Genomic DNA, 20546 nt, shown 5'->3' with positions numbered 1-20546 from the left:
GTGGAAAAAAATTAAAGACAAAAATGCCAGACTGTTCAGTTGGAGCTTGTTGTTGCAGCCATTCAATTTGACAATTGTGTATGTGACAGGTCATGAATGCATGATTGCCGATGCGTTATCTAGACTTGAATGAGATACGAAAGCGTTCGGTGGCACGTGTGCCACGGCTTGAATTCACCTGTAGTTGTGCATGTTTGCATGTGTATAGTGAGTAGAGTGTATATGTCTGTTTTAGACTACTAATTAGTTTATTTTTGAAGGGTGATAAAAATGAGGCCACATTTTGGTAATGATGTTTTTTTTGTAAAGTGCAGGAGGTGTCACAAAGCTGGTCCCTTTTTCCTGAAAGGAGGCAATGCCCTTGGTTTCTTTCAGAGGGGTCATAAAAGCTCCCAGCTACGAGATGACTAGTTTGGTACAGAGATGATAAAGGATGTTGAGAAACCTTTTGTTTATATGTAAACAGGTGAAACTTCAGGGCAAAGTGTTCATGATTTAGAAGTGACTTGTATTATGAAAAGGGAGTGGTCAGCTCTCTGGCTGAGCACATGAGTCCAGAACTAGTTAGAAGTTCAGCTGTGTGGAAACCGGCTGCGAAACTCTCTCTCTCTCTCCTCCTGCCCTTCGAACTTCTACCTGTAAGCATTTGTTCCATTTTTGCTGTTTTTTCAGGGGGTTTGATTATTGGGACTGTTGTGTATATTTGGAACAACATAATTAAGTCTAGTTTGGATAGACTGAGTTCTGGAGGGGTTCTTTATTCTGTTCTTTGTGTTTCATTGCTTAATTTTGTGAATAAATCTTTACCTGGTTTAAAACCTGGTAGTCAACCTTGCTAACTTACTCTGGGTAATTTTCACTGCACGCTTACTGAAACAAATTGTAAAGTTATGGTCTGGGCTGCCTACTTAAGAATGTTTTGAATGGTCTGGCCTAGTCCATAATAATGGAAACAATGGGAATTCAAGGGACTGTTGCATTATTAATGCTGGAAGTCCCCTCGCCTTACAACAAACACATGCATTTATATAACGCCTTCAATCTTATAAAACACACTAAGCGGCCTGACATGAACATTATTGCTCTGAGGATCCTCTGTCTGGGTCCCTTTATATTCTCACTCTGTTCCCTTGGAACTGCTCAGTTTGTGGCTCCTTTACTGTGACATTGGAATCATCTGTTTTCATGAAGACAGATACAAAGTCATGTCCTTCAACTCCACAAGAAGTTTCCTTGTTGTTCCTCAATCAGCCTCTTTCCGACTTTGCCTCTCCTTATTAGTTTTCATTTTTCAAATATTGGTTACTAAAAACATGATTAGCTATTAATCTATTTTCATTGTTTTCTGTATGACCCTCTATTTTGCGGTTCTCTCCTGTACTCTCTGTATTCATCTTGCCTCTCTATTGAACTATTGATCATGCAGTTCCTTTTAATGTGTGATTTTTATCTGTGTCTTCAATTCCTCCTGGAGGTTCAGTATTAGAGGCTCCTCCCCTCTCCCCTTGTAGCTCTGAGCCTAGTCTTGACCCAATTAACTCCACTTTAGAACCTCCCGCTGTTCATTCACTGTTTTCCCAGGCAATTGGGTCATGTGATTACAGGTTGAGTCGTGTGTTTGCGAGAGTTTTTCGAGAAGTTTTAAGTTAAATCTGCTGACTGTTTCTGCAGGAAGCTGTTTAAATAGGCTCAGAGCAATGTTGTGAAAGGCACAGTGTACTGAGGATCCTGCTGTAACTCCCATCCCCAGCACCAATTCATTGGCAGAGACCGTGCTGTCATACTATGCTCATCAATAATTGAACAACCGGAGAATTACCAATGTGACCAGTGCCCTGGATGGGTGTCGGGACAGGTCTCTGAAAGTGAGATTATATTCTGACTTTAAATTGCACTGAAACCCTCTGAAGTGCCTGCTCACTGCAGCATTGAGTAGAAGAGCACTTCCCAGGTTGGAGAGCCTGTTGATAGAGGATAGTCTCCTGGGTGCAGTTGAGAAGGTAACGTGAGCCAGCAGGACTCCCAGCCTTCTCTCAGGGACCATTGCCTGGGATTGTGTGATGTCAATGTCACTTCACACTTGTCAGCCCAAGCCTGGATATTGTCCAGGTCTTGATGCTCCATGGACATGGTCTGTCTCAGTACCAGAGGAGCTGTGAATGGAGCTGAACATTGTGCAATCATCAATCATCCCCACCTTTAACCTAATGATGGAAGGCAAGTCTTTTAATGAAACAGCTCAAAATGGAACCTAAGAGATGACCTTGAGGAACTCCTGCAGAAATATCCTGGAGCTGAGATGACTGATCTCCAACAACCACAACCATCTTCCTATGAGGCAGGTATGACTCCAACCGGCAGAGAGTCTTCTCCCTTATTTGCATTGATTCCAATTTTGTCCGGGCTCCTTGATGCCACACTTGGTCAAACATGGCCTTGATATCAAGGGCAGTCACTCTCACCTCACCTCTCGAACCCAGCTGTGTTGTCCATGGTTGACCCAAGGCTGGAATGAAGTCAGGAGCTGTGTGACCCTGGCAGAACGCAAACTGAGTATCAGTGAGCAGAGTATTGCTAACCAAGTGCTGCATTGATTGTAGCATTGATGACACCTTCCATCACCTGACCGAGGATCAGGAGTAGACTGATGGGGTGGGTACTATCAGGTGGGATTTGTTTGAAATTCTCATTTAGACCACAGGAAATAGGAAGAGGCTGTTCAGGCCCTCCAGCATGCTTTGCCATTCAATAGGATCATGGCTGATCCCACATCCCTTACATCCATGTTCCTGCCTTTCTCCATAATCCTTGGTTCCCCGGATCAAGAATCTCCCTCAGCCTTATATATACACAAGGCCTCCTCCCCCACAGCTCTTTGGGGCAGGGAGTTCTAAAAGAATCACAACCCTTAGAGGAAGAAATACCTCCTCATCTCAGTCTTACAGTGGGGACCTTTTATTCTGAGACTATGCCATCTGGTCCTGGAGTCTCTCATGAAGAGGAACATCATCTCAACATTTACCCTGTCACACCCCTGAACAATCCTTTATGGTTCAACGAGATCATCACTCATTCTTCTGAACCCCATTGAGTAGAATTCCAAACAGTTTCGGTTTTGCTCATAAGACAATCAACATGAACTTTTCTCCGAACTGCCTTCACCAAAATGACATCTCTCCTCAAATAAGGTGAGCAAACTGCTCACAGAACTCCAAATATGATCTCACTAGTTGTAGTAAGGCGTCTCTACTCTCATTCTCCCAGACCCTTGAAATAAGGGACATCATTCCATTAATATTCCTGATTACCTGCTGACCCTGTGGGTGAGCTTTCTGTGTTTCATGCACAAGTATCCCCAAGACCCTTTGTGTTACAGCTTTCTGCAGTTTGTCTCCATTTAAATATTCTGTTCTTTTGTTCTCCCTTCCAAAATGAACAACTTCACGTTTTCCCACGTTAGTCACCATTTGTCAACCTTTTGCACAGTTACATAACCTATCAATGTCCATCTGTAAAGTGTTTGTATCCCTCTCACATCCTGCCTTCCCACCTAATGGTAGGAGCGAGTTGATGGCGATAATACATTTTCAGGAGACAGCAGAGTTCAAGGCATGTGGTCATTTCCTCATGCAATGACCAGGACAATGCAGGGAGAGGCCAAAGGCTACCCTGAATCTGGCCTTAATGTGAGGCCCAGTCGCCCTTTGAATTGTCACCTCAGATCAGAAGAAAAGTCAATGACACTCTAATTTTAAATGGTCTCTTCAACACTTTTCTTTTTGCATTAACTTGGCAGCACATTCTCCCTCCTCCTGAACACAACTAATTAATGGGTGTTTCATTCTCCAACTTTAATTGGATTTTTAGTACATCCCTCTATATTAATAATTACCCATTGCTGTGATCTGATCAGGCCATTTTAGTCTGTGAGAAATTGAACTCTTTATAGTTCTCTCAACTACGATATCTGTGTGGGCTCTCTTAGACAAAGCTGTAACAGTCTTCTTTCAGATTTCTCACAATTCAAACGCTCTTACTTACTGTGCTTCTAAGAGATAAGGAGGCCTCTCTTCAATACTCGTAATTAGTTTTTAAAACCTATCTTTCTAATGTTTTCTTTCATGATTTTTTATGGATGTGTGTTAAATCTATAATTTACTTGGAAACTGTATCTATGATTATATCTTGAAGAATCTTACTCAAAACTTACTTGTATTATAACCGAACAGAAAAAATGCGAAAGAGAAATAACTAATTAGTGTGAAATCTTTCAGGATTTATCATACATCAGGGAAAGAAAATGGATTAAGACTGGGATATGGTGTCGACTGATAGAATGAACATCAACAGAATGTATAACACTGTTGTGTCATGATGTAATGATGAGATCGACCAGGGTTGCAGGGGAATGTCTGGACAAGTCAATCCGTAAAGAAAGAGTTCTTCTGGAAAGTTCCATTGACGTTGGGAAATGAATACGATTACACATTCACAGTTTCTATTTTCTCTTAAATCTCATCTACAGTATTCCCTGACACCAATACTCCTTTATCAGGACCTTCTTATCTTTAGGATAGCAAAGAATGTTGCACATCCAGTCTTAGAGTGAAAACAAGCAGTCATTGTACTCTGTACTGAGACCACATGAAACAAATGTTTCCCACACTATACAATATCTGTTACTGCAAAGCTTGTTGGAGTTTTCAGCCATTTATGCTGTTCTGTCATGGGCAGCCCTAACATTAATGTTAACTGTAAATATAGCTACAGTACGTTCCCTTCCTTCCCCCAAGTCATTAATATATATTGTCAACAGTTGTGTCCCCAGCATTGATCCTTGTGGTACCACACTGGTCACAGGCTGTCAAATAGTGAGCCTTGCATTCGAGCATCCACAGACAAGGCATTGTTCTTCAATAACAAGAAGGTTATTAAATGATAACAACAATTACATTTGGTCAGGGTCAATTATTAGGACCTGAGGGAGCTGTTGCAGATATATGTGCTCCCTCTATAAGCTGGAGCAGAACTCTTTGTCTCCATCCACAGACAGTGTGTGATGTCAGTGGAATGGCTGGAGCCAATGTGACATGAGTATTAACCGTTTCAGAACCATAATGTTTACAATGCATAAACCACATACAGAAAATGGATTAAGACTGGGACATGATGTCGAATGATCGAATGAACATCAGCAGCATGTAAAACACTGTTGCGCCATGATGTAATGTTGACTTCGACCAGGGTCTCAGGGGAATGTCTGGACAGATCAATCTGTAAGGAAAGAGTTATAGAGTCGTAGAGATGTACAGCATGGAAACAGACCCTTCGGTCCAACCTGTCCATGCCGACCAGATGTCCCAACCCAATCTAGTCCCACCTGCCAGCACCCGGCCCATATCCCTCCAAACCCTTCCTATTCATATACCCATCCAAATGCCTCTTAAATGTTGCAATTGTACCAGCCTCTACCACTTCCTCTGGCAGCTCATTCCATACATGTACCACCCTCTGCGTGGAAAAGTTGCCCCTTAGGTCTCTTTTGTATCTTTCCCCTCTCATCCTAAACCTATGCCCTCTAGTTCTGGACTCCCCGACCCCAGGGAAAAGACTTTGCCTATTTACTCTATCCATGCCCCTCATAATTTTGTAAACCTCTCTAAGGTCACCTCTCAGCCTCTGACGCTCCAGGGAAAACAGCCCCAGCTTGTTCAGCCTCTCCCTATAGCTCAAATCCTCCAACCCTGGCAACATCCTTGTAAATCTTTTCTGAACCCTTTCAAGTTTCACAACATCTTTCCGATAGGAAGGAGACTAGAATTGCACGCAATATTCCAACAGTGGCCTAACCAATGTCCTGCACAGCCGCAACACAACTTCCCAACTCCTGTACTGAATACTCTGACCAATAAAGGAAAGCATACCAAATGCCTTCTTCACTATCCTATCTACCTGCGACTCCACTTTCAAGGAGCTATGAACCTGAACTCCAAGGTCTCTTTGTTCAGCAACATTCCCTAGGACCTTACCATTAAGTGTCTAAGTCCTGCTAAAATTTGCTTTCCCAAAATGCAGCACCTCGCAATTATCTGAATTAAACTCCATCTGCCACTTCTCAGCCCATTGGCTATCTAGTCAAGATCCTGTTGTAATCTAAGGTAATCCACTTCACCTCCAATTTTGGTGTCATCTGCAAACTTGTTAACTGTACCTCTTATGCTCGCATCCAAATCATTTATGTAAACGACAAAAAGTAGAGGACCCAGCACCGATCCTTGTGGCACTCCACTGGTCACAGCCTCCAGTCTGAAAAACCACCACTCTCTTTCTTCTACCTTTGAGTCAGTCCTGTATCCAAATGGCTAGTTCTCCCTGTATTCCATGAGACCTTGCTAATCAGTCTCCCATGGGGAACCTTGTCGAATGCCTTACTGAAATCCATATAGATCACATCTACTACTTTGCCCTCATCAATCCTCTTTGTTACTTCTTCATAAAACTCAATCAAGTTTGTGAGACATGATTTCCCACGCACAAAACCATGTTGACTATCCCTAATCAGTCCTTGCCTTTCCAAATACATGTATATCCTGTCCCTCAGGATTCCCTCCAACAACTTGTCCACCACGAGGTCAGGCTCACTGGTCTATAGTTCCCTGGCTTGTCCTTACCACCCTTCTTAAACAGTGGCACCATGTTTGCCAATCTCCCGTCTTCCGGCACCTCACCTGTGACTATCGATGATACAAATATCTCAGCAAGAGGCCCAGCAATCACTTCTCTAGCTTCCCACAGAGTTCTCGGGTACACCTGATCAGGTCCTGGGGATTTATCCACCTTTACCCGGTTCACAACGTCCAGCACTTCCTCCTCTGTAATCTGGACATTTTGCAAGATGTCACCATTTGTTTCCCTACAGTCTATATCTTCCATATCCTTTTCCGCAGTAAATACTGATGCAAAATACTCATTTAGTATCTCCCCCATTTTCTGTGGCTCCAAACAAAGGCATCCTTGCTGATTTTGAGGGGCCCTATTCTTTCCCTAGTTACCCTTTTGTCCTTAATGTATTTGTAAAAACCCTTTGGATTCCCCTTAATTCTATTTGCCAAAGCTATCTCATGTCCCCTTTTTGCCCTCCTGATTTCCCTCTTAAGTATACTCCTACTTCCTTTATACTCTCCAGAAAGTTCCACTGACACTGGGAGATGAATAAGATCACACATTCACAGCTTCCATTATCTCTCTAATCTCATCTACAGTATTCCCTGACACCAATAATCCTGTATCAGGACCTATGCAGTGCTTATTCAGAGAGAAAACATCTCCAGATAAGGGCTTGAGGGAATGTCTGTGTAGATGAAGCAGTAAGGAAAGAGCTCTTCCAGAAAGTTCCATTGACACTCAGAGGTGAATAAGATCAAACAATCACAAGCTTCATTGTCTCTCTGTCCCTCAATGTCACTCCTGAACAGACCTCGATTGTGTTCCTATTTGAAAGCTGCCAGTGATTGTGAATGGACCCTGTCTGGCGCACTGACCTCTACACCGCTGAAGCCAAACGCCAACTCGAGGACACCTCTTCCTACTGCCCCCTCGACCATGACCCCACCCCCCATCACCAAACCATCATCTCCCAGACCATACAGAACCTCATCACCTCAGGAGATCTCCCACCCACAGCTTCCAACCTCATAGTCCGGGAACCCCGCACTGCCCGGTTCTACCTCCTTCCCAAGATCCACAAGCCTGACCACCCTGGCCGATCCATTGTCTCAGCATGCTGCTGCCCCACTGAACTCATCTCTACCTACCTTGACACTGTCCTATTCCCCCAGTCCAGGAACTCCCCACATACGTTCGAGACACCACCCACGCCCTCCACCTCCTCCAAGACTTCCGTTTCCCCGGCACCCAACGCCTCATCTTCACCGTGGATATCCAATCCCTCTACACCTCCATCCGCCATGACCAGGGCCTCCAAGCCCTCCATTTTTTCCTCTCCAGACGTCCCCAACAGCACCCTTCCACTGACACTCTCATTCGTTTGGCTGAACTGGTCCTCACCCTTAACAATTTCTCCTTTGAATCCTCCCACTTCCTCCAGACCAAAGGGGTAGCCATGGGCACACGTATGGGCCCCAGCTATGCCTGTCTCTTTGTTGGCTATGTAGAACAGTTGATCTTCCGTAATTACACCGGCACCACTCCCCACCTCTTCCTCCGCTACATTGATGACTGCATTGGCGCCACCTCGTGCTCCCGCGAGGAGGTTGAGCAATTCATCAACTTCACCAACACATTCCACCCTGACCTTAAATTTACCTGGACCATCTCTGACACCTCCTTCCCCTTCCTGGACCTCTCCATCTCCATTAGTGACTGACTTGACACTGACATTTTTTACAAACTTCCTTATCCCACAGCTACCTGGATTACACCTCTTCCCACCCTATCTCTTGCAAAAATGCCATCCCGTATTCCCAATTCCTCTGCATCCGCTGTATCTGCTCCCAGGAGGACCAGTTCCACCATATAACACACCAGATGGCCTCTTTCTTTAGAGACCGCAATTTCCCTTCCCACGTGGTTAAAGATGCCCTCCAACACATCTCGTCCACATCCCACACCTCCGTCCTCAGACCCCACCCCTCCAACCGTAACAAGGACAGAACGCCCCTGGTGCTCACCTTCCACCCTACAAACGTTCGCATAAACCAAATCATCCGCCGACATTTCCGCCACCTCCAAAAAGACCCCACCACCAGGGATATATTTCCCTCCCCACCCTTTTCCGCCTTCCGCAAAGACCGTTCCCTCCGTGACTACCTGGTCAGGTCCACACCCCCCTACAACCCACCCTCCCATTTTGGCACTTTCCCCTGCCACTGCAAGAACTGTAAAACCTGTGCCCACACCTCCTCCCTCACCTCTATCCAAGGCCCCAAAGGAGCCTTCCACATCCATCAAAGTTTTACCTGCACATCCACTAATATCATTTATTGTATCCGTTGCTCTCGATGCGGTCTCCTCTACATTGGGGAGACTGGGCGCCTCCTAGCAGAGCGCTTTAGGGAACATCTCCGGGACACCCGCACCAATCAACCAAACCGCCCCGTGGCCCAACATTTCAACTCCCCCTCCCACTCTGCCGAGGACATGGAGGTCCTGGGCCTCCTTCACCGCCGCTCCCTCACCACCAGACGCCTGGAGGAAGAACGCCTCATCTTCCGCCTTGGAACACTTCAACCGCAGGGCAGCAATGTGGACTTCAACAGTTCCCTCATTTCCCTTTCCCCCTCCTCATCCTAATTTCAAACTTCCAGTTCAGCACTGTCCCCTTGACTTGTCCGGACTTGTCCGACCTGCCTAGCTCCTTTTCCATCTATCCACTCCACCCTCCCCTCCCTGACCTATCACCTTCATCTCCTCCCCCACTCACCTATTGTACTCTGTGCTACTCTCTCCCCACCCCCACCCTCCTCTAGCTTATCTCTCCATGCTTCAGGATCACTGCCTTTATTCCTGATGAAGGGCTTTTGCCCGAAACGTCGATTTCACTGCTCGTTGGATGCTGCTTGAACTGCTGAGCTCTTCCAGCACCACTAATCCAGAATCCTGTTCTTTACAAACAGATTCAATCTCACAGCTGCTATTGCATGAAGGAAGCTTCCCAACAGGGAGAGAAATGGGGTCAGATGGAGTTCTGATCTGGTATAACAATCTTGTTCATCGAATCAAATGGTAAAATATTTCACGCATCCATGTGAATATTATTCACTTACTTTGGAGGTGTTTAATACAACCTAATTGTGACAACATTGTAAGTAGTCTCATTGCTAACATTCATTAATTTCTGACCTTTGAAATACATTCACTTCCAGCCTGATTACAGGGGTCAGGAACGATGAGTACAGATTCCTTTCTCACTGAGCTGTTCCAGTGCCACGTTGTCCAATTTAATGTGTAACTCCAAGAACATTCCCATGGTTTCCAATCCTTTCTGTGCTGAGCTGTCAGTCTCTGATTGGTCAGCAGGAATTTGGACATCATTGATTCTTGAACCAATGATTTAGGATCAGAATTAGGTTAGAATGTCATGATGGTTGGCAGAGACATGTTGGGCTAAAAGGCTTGTTCCTGTGCAATTATTCTCTTCTATGTTTAAAAAGAGCCATTAATTTTACTGCCGGATATGATGGTCCATTTGGGGATCAGTGATGTCGGAAGAAAAATAAAATCTGTGTCAGGGCAGTGGGAGGGATTCAAGATGGAAACTCTGAGAGTACAGGACAAATATGTTTGTGTAAAGACAAAGCACATAAGAACGAGGAGTAGGAGGAGGTGTCACTCTTTAATTGTATTCCCCTCTTCAGTTAGTTTGAGGTCAATCCATATTGTACACCATGGCCATTTAATCAGAGACTGTATATTTTGTGGTTCTCATCTTAAAGTGTTTCATTATCTGGAACATCAGAACTGAATATAGTCAAAGGAGAAAACTGGTAAACAACAATAGTCTGTTTTATTTTTATTTAAAGGTATACTTCCAGAACATTGCACCAGGCAGCCATCTTGCCTCCACATACTCAGGGGAACAGAACGACCTGATTGAACAGACGAGATATAAAGAAAGTAATTCAGATCCTGGAACTTGGATTGACCTGCGTAACATGCACAAGGTAAAACTGCGTGTTATTACAATGGAATCACACTTTTGTCTAGTCATTAAGAAAACCAATCTGTGCTCATTCTTTCAATTAATTCTCTGATTCTCGCACATCTGAGCTTCCAGGCTGTTTGACTGTGTGGAGCGTCTCACTCACTATCACTTTTGCTGCATGGGAATGGTCCTGTTCAGGTCAAGGGAGTTGTTCACTAATTGGGATTCTGGATCATTTCATTTGTCTGTTTTAAAGTTTTTTTTAATGGCCTACTTTGTGCCTTTTCAAATCCAGAGAAGGTTCTCTGAGCCACATTATTACTGATAGCTGCTCTCAGTCTCTTGTTAAGAACTAAGCCAGACCACTCGAAACATTCTTAAGCAGGCAGCTCACACCATAACTTTGTAATTTGAAAATTACCCAGAGAAAGTTAACGAGGTTGATGACTAGATTTTAAAACAGACAAAAATGTATTCACAAAATAATGCAATAAAACACAAAGAACAGAATAAAGAACCTCTAGAGAATGCAACCTGTCCAACCAGACTTAAAGGTGCTGTTCCAAATATACACAACAGTCCCAATAAGCAAAATCCCTTTAAAAACCAGCGTAAATGGAACACATGCTTACAGTTTGACGCTGAAGGGCAGAAAGAGAGAGAGAGAGAGAGTTTCCACAAAGATCCCAGTTGAACACCTCACCACTTCAAGAACTAAACTGCTCAGCTCAGCTAAAGAGCTGACCACTCCCCTTTCTTTATACAGGCCACTTCTAAAACTTTGTCTTGAAGTCTCATCTGTTTACACATAAACAAACTGCCTCTCAAAACCCTTTTCATCTCTGTACCAAATCAGACAGATCGGAGCCTGGCCCAGTTTATTACCCCTCTGAAAAAAGTCAAGGACAGAGTATCCTTGAGCCAAGGAACAGCTTTCAGGGAAAAAAAAAGGACTAGCTTTGTGAGACCCTGTAGAGCAGATGGCCATTTCCCAACCTCCTGCCACACTGCCACCTTAGCTGAAATGGTGTAGATTGTCCAGCCACTCCGAGCTGTCTCCTGAGGTCCATTCTCACACCTACTAACTCAATGCTTTTAGTTTCATCTCAAGCATCATTCGCTGTAAAACTTGTCCCTTTTCCTCACTGGGTCTTGAAACTCTCTCCCTCTTTTTCCTTTTCTGTTTCCTGAAACTAGCAAGAAAAGATGTACTTACCAGAAAGCAGGTGTTGTGATGGTTCACCAGACTAATTATTAGCATGCAGATTGTTGTATGAGTCTCAGGAAACAGGGTAAGATATTTTGGACAAGAATGAGAAATTTCTTCATTCAAAAGGTGGTGAAGCTGTGGAATTCACTACCAAACAAAGCTTTTAAGGCCGTTTAGTGAGTGTGTTTCAGGAAAGAAATAGAGTCCTTGAGGATAAAGACCTCAACTGGTGTGGGAATATGGCATTGAGATGGAGGAGTGGCAATGATTATGTTGAATGACAGAGTGGGCTTGATGTGTAAAGTGGCTTATTCCCCCTGTTTTCAATTTTCGAACTGCCAGACTTTGTATAGTTTTAAAGCAGGCAGATTGACTCAGGTTCATGGAATATTCTGAGGAATTAACCAGTAAAATTCATTTGCTTGTTTGAAAGCCCAGTGTGTGTCTGTATTCTTGTGCGTAATGAAAGCTAATAAATTAGTACAAATGTTTTGATTTTGTCCAACAGATACGACATGTACAGTAAGTGTGTTTTTTTCAAGTGTGTTATTGATATGGTGAGGTCTGAGCCAACCTCCGATAACCGCATATTGTCTAAGCTTTTTATAAATCTCCTCGAAAAACTTTGCCAATATTTTTACTGGAGTAAACCTCTCATAGTCATCCTTTCTGTCTTCCTCTTACTTATTCTGCATGAAGCTTCAGCTTATCAATGAAAGACCTGAGATTAGCAAAGGAAATGCTGCATGATCTGCAGAATACACTGTTTGTTTGAATTTGGTTTTACCATGTAACTAGACCACTGGGAACACTTGCTTGTTAGTTCATTTCTCCCCAAGTTTACAGTTAATCTTTATGAGGAACTTCTGATTTATATCCTTTGCTGTGTAATATAAATCAGGACCCACGAACCAAATATGCTTCACTGTGCAACATACAAGAGTCAAAAGAGCTCCATTGCAGCTTCTAGAATTGTAGGATTGATAAATATTTCCTGGTTCCTATTTTTAGCTCCCCATAGATCACGGAGGAGATGATGGGCCAACACAAAGGTACGTTTTTAAAGAAAAAAGTCCAAAGATGCCACATTATGGTCAAAATGTACTCCACCCTAGTAACGATTCCAAAGGTGAGATGGTGAACGTCTTTGCATCTATAGTACACTTTATTGGAGAATCTCGAAGGTGACTCACTTGAATTTTGATATTTGCCAAAGAATTCAAACTTGGGCAAATGCTCCTCACTGATCTGGGATACTTCTGCCTTTTAAAGTTTCTGCTGAAGAGATAATGATGAATGTTGGCGCCAATAGATTTATACGGTCTAACCTCGCACCTGTTGACACTCTTCTACATGAAGTCGTGTTGAAAAGTTGGTTTGCTGCAGTGCCCTGGAGTGGCTCAAACACAATTAGGAGAGCTGAAGCTCAATATTCTGAATTCTCCTTACGACAATGTCTTGTGGCTTACAAGTAAGCAATGCCAGTTTAACACTAACTTACCACACTTGGCCATGTATTATACACAAACTTCATGTGACAATGACTCAGATTGATCAGATAAAATTGTAAATTCTGTGTTTCTGTTGTCATAATCTGTACTTCAAAGTTTTCAAGCATCTAATGGTACGGCAAGGCTTTCTTCATATGAACTTTTTAAAAAAGTCAGTCATTTTGAAATGCTGGGTTGTTTCAAATACTATAGTATTACCATAATCGTGAAGCAAATGATGTACAATAACCATAAATACAAATTTATAGGAGTGGGCCCTTAAGCCTACTCTGTCATTTATTAAGATCATAGCTGATTTGATTTCTTCGTATTCTCTCATGGATTGTGGGCTTTGACTGGACCAGCTTATATTGCCAGTACCTAGTTGCCCTTGAAGGTTGTGGTGAGTTGCAGCAGTCTGTGTGCTGTAGATAGACCCACAGTGCTACTAGTAAAGGTAATGCAACTGAATGCCGAGGAATGATAGTTAAATTTTTCTTTGTTGGAGTTGGTCATTGCCTAGTCCCTGTATATCTAAGGGGTCACAAATGGTGCTGAGCATTATGTAATCATCAGGGAATATCCTCACTTCTGACCTTGTGATAGAGGGAAGGTCATTGATGAAATCACTCAAGGCAGTTGGGCCCAGGATCCTAACCTGAAGAATTCCTGCAAAATTCCCAAGACAGTAATTTTGCTAACGTTCTTTGGAGCCATACTCAGTCAGATGCTGGCTTGATGCCAAGGACAGTCACTTTCATCTTACCTATGGGATTTAACACTCTTGTCCATGTTCAGATCAAGGCTGTCATGAGGTTCAGTCTTAGTAGCCCTCTTTGGAGGGTTGGTGTGGACTGGTTGGGCCGAAGGGCTTGTTTCCACACTGTAGGGAATCTAATCTAATCTAAATGACTGCTCCTTGATAGCACTGTTAATCACCCTTACTTTACTGATTTATTACGGCTTCAATTCCACTTTCCTGTCTACCTTTGATATGTTTCAACCTCCTGTTAGTCAAGAATCCATTTAGTCTGGCCTTGAAAATATTCAATGACCCAGCTTCCACTGCTTTGAGGATGATAATTTTACAGATCTGCAACAATCAACCACATACTCCTCATCTCTATCGTAAATGGGTGACTCCTTATTTTTAAATTGTGACTCCTCCCGCCACAGTTTTAGTCTCTCCCAAAAGGAAAAACGTCGTCTCAATTGTCAAGTCCCCTCCAATTTTTATGTTTTGATAAGGCCACCTCTTATTTGTTTAAACTCCAGTACATCTGGGTTCAACGTTTCTGTCTGCATTTTGGACAAAACTTTCATGTTTTATAATCCATTCTCCAACATTCCATTTGCCTTCCTAAGCGCTTGCTGCAGCTGCACCCTAACTTTTGTGATTTATGTACCAGGTGACCCAGGCCCTCTGCATTGCAGAGTTTTGCTGTCAATCTCAAATAATATATTGCTTTTTGATTCTTTCTGCCAAAGTGGCCAAGTTCAGATTAATCCAATGTTTTACGGTGCAAACTTTTCATCTAGTTACATAACTGATCTAAATCCATCTGTATAACTTTTTCTTCTTAATTGACCTTACTCTGAGCAAGTTGCAATCACAACAACCATACATTCAGTCTTTTTCCAAGTAATGTTTGGATAGTCACTTATTATTACAAAATCTGAACACTGAAAAAAGGCACATTTTATTGAAGATTTTTGTTTCTCACTCGTTAATTGACAAGAATACCAAATAACATTAATGCTGCATGGGAGGAGAGGACAAATTAACTGGCAAATGGACTCTGGTAGACATGTTACCATGGAGAATGCATCAATTAGTGATTGACCATTAAATGACAGTCTTTAAATTTTGAGCCAGAGAATTTGACTGTAGACGGGGCATTGACCTGAGAAAAGAACTAGTGAATGACCAACATTCATTTTATTCAGTTGAAACAGATGCAGTGTGCGTACGTGCACTTTGTCTGCAATGAACAAGGCCCTCTACATTACATGTATCTATCTTCCAGTGCACAATTGAACAACACTGAGTCGAACCAACAACCTTAAATTTGTTATCAACATAATTTTTTGTGCCTTTGTTATTATCTGCAATTACAGAATCAGATTGAATATTGAACACTGTTGCGAGTGCCCAGTTTACGTGAGATTACTCTGGAAAGATAGGTATCTCATAAGTTTGAGCAGCAGGCGAAGCTGGCTGTTTTATACTGCTACAATGCAGCAGCATGTGAGTAGTGTTTGCTATTAACAAGATGCTTCCATCAAGCCAAAAACATGTTCTGCCCATCACAAAACCAATAACATGATATATCAGTTTCAATGCCAGGGATGAATGTCCATTCTAAAGCTTAAAATGGCATATCTACACATATCCCTTCAGTCGATATAAGGAGCGATATACTGACTGTAGCCAATCAGCCCACATTTGCAAAACCTGCAACACAGTGTCCAACATTAAATATGATTCCGTCATGGCCTAATCCTGAGTGTGGCAAGATTTATTTTTTCAACCAACTGAAGATTGTCTGTTGGGCTCACAGTCACGTGCTCTTGCTGGGATGTACTGAGACTAAAGGCAGGTTAGAAATGTCCATCCACCATAATCCAGTTCTACTAGAAAGAAAGTGTTATGTCCATTTAATATGGAGCATAAACCAAGTATAATTAAAATTTACATGGAAATGTAATCCTTATCCCTGTGCTTCACACTTCTTTCAGCTATGTAGCTTAGCCTTTAATAGTCAGAAATATTGTTTTAACAGAACTAATAAATTATTAGACAAATTGTGGTCTCAGGTCTAAAGTAAAATAAAGCCAGTTGATTCAAACCCAGACAGCTGTCTTTCCGCTTGCAATATGTTCATCATGATCATGTGATGCAAGTCAACTTTAAGATCCAGCCCACCTTCTTTATATCAATCTTAAAAATAGCAGGGCCTTGACTATTAGTTGCCCAACCAAATAGCATTGAACATTTACCCTTCAACTTTTAAAAAATATGATTGGAACAAGTGTTGATTAATTTATCCCATTATGAAATATGTGTGTTTCTGTAAATTAAGCATTCATTTTAATTCACCCAGGAAAAATATGGGTGAATGAAATATTTAAGAATGGAATGTTTTTACTCTATGTTTAGATAATTGAGAGCGGCATATAGACTGTATCCCTTGTTTCATGACTGATTTTAATAAACACAGGAAAAAATCATTTTAATTCCACTTAGGTAGTTACAAACATTTCTGTGGCACTCATGCGATTGGATTATGTTCTTTATATTTTTCATTTAGTAATAATAGATGTAAGTTTTGGCTTAAATCCAGCAAACAACTTTAAAGAAGTATTTTCTGCTGACTGGCTGCATAATGTTCCCGTTTTACAAGATGAGATTCTATTGCAAAATGGAAGCAATTGAGTAATAATTATATAAATTATGAAAGAGACGTGCTTTTAAACATCTAGCATATATTTTTATAAAGTGCATATTTGAACTAAGATTAAATTTCAGCTTGTTTTCATGGAATGTGAAGTATTTGAGCTTCTGACCTGCATGGTTCATGGCATGTATAGAGACCATGGTTAATGAGTGTTTTTATTAAATCTATAGATGAGAGGTTTGGATATATAATGCCTGCTTGTAGATTCTTGGAGGAGTCCAGAACCAAAGGGTGGAGGTTTGGGGTGAGAGGGGAAAGATATAAAAGGGACCAAAGGGGCAATGTTTTCACACAAAGGGTAGTGTGTGTATGGAATGAGCTGCCAGAAAAAGTGGTGGAGGCTGGTACAATAACAGAATTTAAAAGGTATCTGGATGGGTATATGAATAGGAAGGGTTTAGAGGAATATGGACCAATGGCTGACAAATGGACGAGAGTAGATTAGTTAAAAATCACACAACACCAGGTTAGAGTCCAACAGGTTTAATTGGAAGCACACTAGCTTTCGGAGCGACGCTCCTTCATCAGGTGATAGTGGAGGGCTCAATCCTAACACATAGAATTTATAGTAAAAATTTACGGTGTGATGTAACTGAGATTATACATTGAAAAACTGATTGTATGTTAAGCCTTTCATCTGTTAGAATACCGTGATAGTTTCACTTCTTTCATGTGTAAATCACAAAATCTTTTTTTAAAAGTTGCATTCTTGGGTTAGCTGTTAACAATGTTGATAGCTAGACAATATGTTGAAGGTGTTGGCCCCCTGTGTTCTCTGTCTATGCCATGATGTTTAGATTAATTCTAATCTAAAAAGTGAGATAATGGAATTTTACATAAATTCATGCAGTTTTTGAGCTCAGAGTTCTACATGAATGTATGCAATTTTTGAGCAAAGTGCAATGTAACTCTGCAAGTACAAATTCACCCCACAAAATATATGTGTGCATGTGGGTCTTTGTCTGTCTGTGTGTGTGTGTGTCTGTTTGGGGTGGGGGTTGTGAGTATGAGAAAGTGTGTGTGTGTGTGTGTGTGTATGTAGTGAGTGCAGAGTGTCTTAAGTCTGTGAGGGGGTGCATGTGTGAGTGTGGGAGTGTGTGTCTATAAGGGTGTGTGTGGGTGTCTGTGTGCGCGTCTGTGGGTACCTGTGTCCGTGTGTATGTGAGAGCGTGTATGTGTGTAGGAATATCTGTGTGTGTGTGTAGTGCAATGGTGATCACCTGTAATGTGACATGAACCCAAGGTCCTGGTTGAGGCCCTCCCTATGGGTACCGAACTTAGCTATCAGCCTCTGCTCGGCCACTTTTCTCTGCTGCCTGTCCCGAAGTCCAACTTGGAGGATGGTCACCCGAAGGTCTGAGGCTGAATGTCCTGGACCACTGGAGTGTTCCCCAACTGGGAGGGAACCCTCCTGTCTGTTGATTGTTGTGTGGTGCCCATTCTTCCGTTGTCGTAGCCTTTGCTCGGTTTCCCCAATGTACCATGCCTCCGAGCATCCTTGCCTGCAACGTGTAAGATAGACAACGTTGGCTGGGTCACATGAGTACCTGCCATGTACAAGGTGGGAGGTGTTCCCACACGTAAAAGTGGTATCTATGTCCACAATCTGACATGTCTCGCAGTGCCCACCGTGACAGGTTTGTATGGAGTTGTCCTGAGAGCCGGGCAGCTTGCTACGAACAATGATCTATTTGAGGTTTGGCGGTTGTTTAAAGGCAAGTAGTGGAGGTGTGGGGAAGGTCTTGGTGAGGTGCTTATCCTCATTGATAATGTGTTGCAGGTCACGAAGAACATGGCATAATTTTTCAGCTCCTGGGAAGTACTGAACAATGAAGGGTACCCTGTCGGTTGCAGCACGTGTCTGTCTCCTGAGGAGGTCATTACGGTTCCTTGCTGTGGCATGTCAGAACTGGCGGTCGATGAGTTGAGCATCGTACCCCGTTCTTGTGAGGGCATCCTTGAGTACTTCCAGGTCCCCGTCACGTTCCTCCTCATCTGAGCAGATCCGGTGTATGCGTAGGGCTTGTCCATAGGGGATGGCTGTTTTAATATGTTTTGGGTGGAAGCTGGAGAAGTGTAACATTGTGAGGTTGTCTGTGCGTTTGCGGTAGAGTGTGGTGCTGAGGTGTCCATCCTTGATGGATACGCATGTATCCAAGAATGAGACAGATAGTCAAGAGTAGTCCATGGTGAGTTTGATGGTGGGCTGAAACTTGTTGATGTCACTGTATAGTTTTATCAGTGACTCCTTGCCATAGGTCCAGAGGAAGAAAGTGTCGTCAATGTACCTGGTGTACAATGTCGGTTGGAGATCCTGCATAGAGAAGAAGTCTTGTTCAAACCTGTGCATAAAAATGTTGGTATATTGGGGTGCAAATTTGGTCCCCATGGCTGTTCCGTGTGTCTGGATGAAGAACTGGTTGTCAAAGGTGAAGACGTTGTGATCAAGGATAAAGCGCATGAGTTGTAGGATGGTGTTTGGAGACTGGCAGTTGTTGGTGTTGAGCACTGAGGCTGTTGCCGTAATGCCATCATTGTGGGGGATGCTGGTATAGAGTGCGGAAACGTCCATTGTGACGAGCAATGTTCCTGGTTCGACTGGACCGTGGGTGCTGAGTTTCTGTAAGAAATCCGTAGTGTCGCAACAGAAGCTGGAGATCCCCTGTACAATAGGTTTCAAGATGCCTTCCACATAGCCAGAGAGATTCTCACATAGGGTCCCATTGCCCGACACGATGGGACGTCCTGGTGTGTTGGCTTTGTGTACCTTTGGAAGACAGTAGAAGTCCCCTACACGAGAAGTACATGGGATGAGGGCGCGTAGGGAGCTCTGAAGGACTGGATCCAAAGTTGTGATCAGTGTGTTTAATTCTCGGGTATGTTCTTTGGTCGGATCAGCTGGTAGTTGCCTGTAGTGTTCCTGGTTGTTCAGTTGTCTGTACACTTCCTTGCAGTAATCTGTTCTATTCTGAATGACAATGGCTCCTCCTTTATCTGCTGGTTTGATGACAATGTTGTGGTTGGTTTTGAGAGCCTGGTTGGCATTGCGTTGTGAACGGGTGATGTTTTGCTCTACCTTGTGGGTACGGCGGGTGAATCTAGCATTTATATATTTCCTGACAGTTTGAGCATACATGTCAAGCCCAGGGCAGCGGCCCTCCGGTAGGGTCCATGTTGACACCTTCTTTGGTTGCTCCTCTACAGATCCCTGTGATGACTGTTCCAGTTCATCAGTGGGCTCAGTGGGATCACTGCCGGCACCCTTGAAAGAATTCCCGGAGTCTCATTCGTCTGTGTCTGCTGCCAGAACTAATGGGTTCATTTTGGTGGTGGGGCAGAAGTTGAAACCCCCTACTCAGGACTTCAATCCCTTCTGGTCGAAGGGTGTGATCCGATAAGTTGACAATAGACTTCCCCGCAGTGATAATGTTGTGTACTGTGGTTCCAGGGTGGGCTTTGCTATTACTGGTGAGAATGCCAAGTTTCTCCAGTTTTTTGTTCTTGGCGTGCATGTACGTGGTGTAGTTTTGTTGCCTTGTCTGTTTGGCAATGTCACGTAATTGTACTGATGTATCCTGTGTGCAGGCTGTGAGTGTGGACTCCATCTGAATTTCAAGGTTGTGGTGCCTGCTGTAGAGTTGGTGCACGAGATGATTGAGAAGTTTACGAGAGGTGCGGTGGCAAAGTCTCTCTGCGTAGTCTGTGTTGTAGGTCGACCTAAGTGG

At 43.1% G+C, this 20546-nt stretch overlaps 2 protein-coding genes across 2 annotated transcripts in view; both read left to right on the top strand.

Annotated features, from left to right (window-relative positions):
• LOC140466617 (C-type lectin Cal-like) overlaps positions 1-16799 on the top strand; it is a 176148-nt gene extending 159349 nt beyond the window's left edge. Inside the window, exon 5 of the mRNA XM_072562066.1 lies at positions 16675-16799. Coding sequence (XP_072418167.1) covers positions 16675-16799 — 125 coding nt within the window. The remainder of the gene's footprint in view (positions 1-16674) is intronic.
• LOC140466616 (C-type lectin-like) overlaps positions 10601-20546 on the top strand; it is a 36056-nt gene continuing 26110 nt past the window's right edge. The window contains exon 1 of the mRNA XM_072562065.1: positions 10601-10682. The gene's annotated coding sequence lies outside the window, so the exon portion shown is untranslated. The remainder of the gene's footprint in view (positions 10683-20546) is intronic.

The sequence above is a fragment of the Chiloscyllium punctatum genome, chromosome 44 (assembly GCF_047496795.1).
Source record: "Chiloscyllium punctatum isolate Juve2018m chromosome 44, sChiPun1.3, whole genome shotgun sequence".
Classification (NCBI taxonomy): Eukaryota; Metazoa; Chordata; class Chondrichthyes; order Orectolobiformes; family Hemiscylliidae; genus Chiloscyllium; species Chiloscyllium punctatum.
This window is presented reverse-complemented; position numbering and strand designations above follow the sequence as displayed.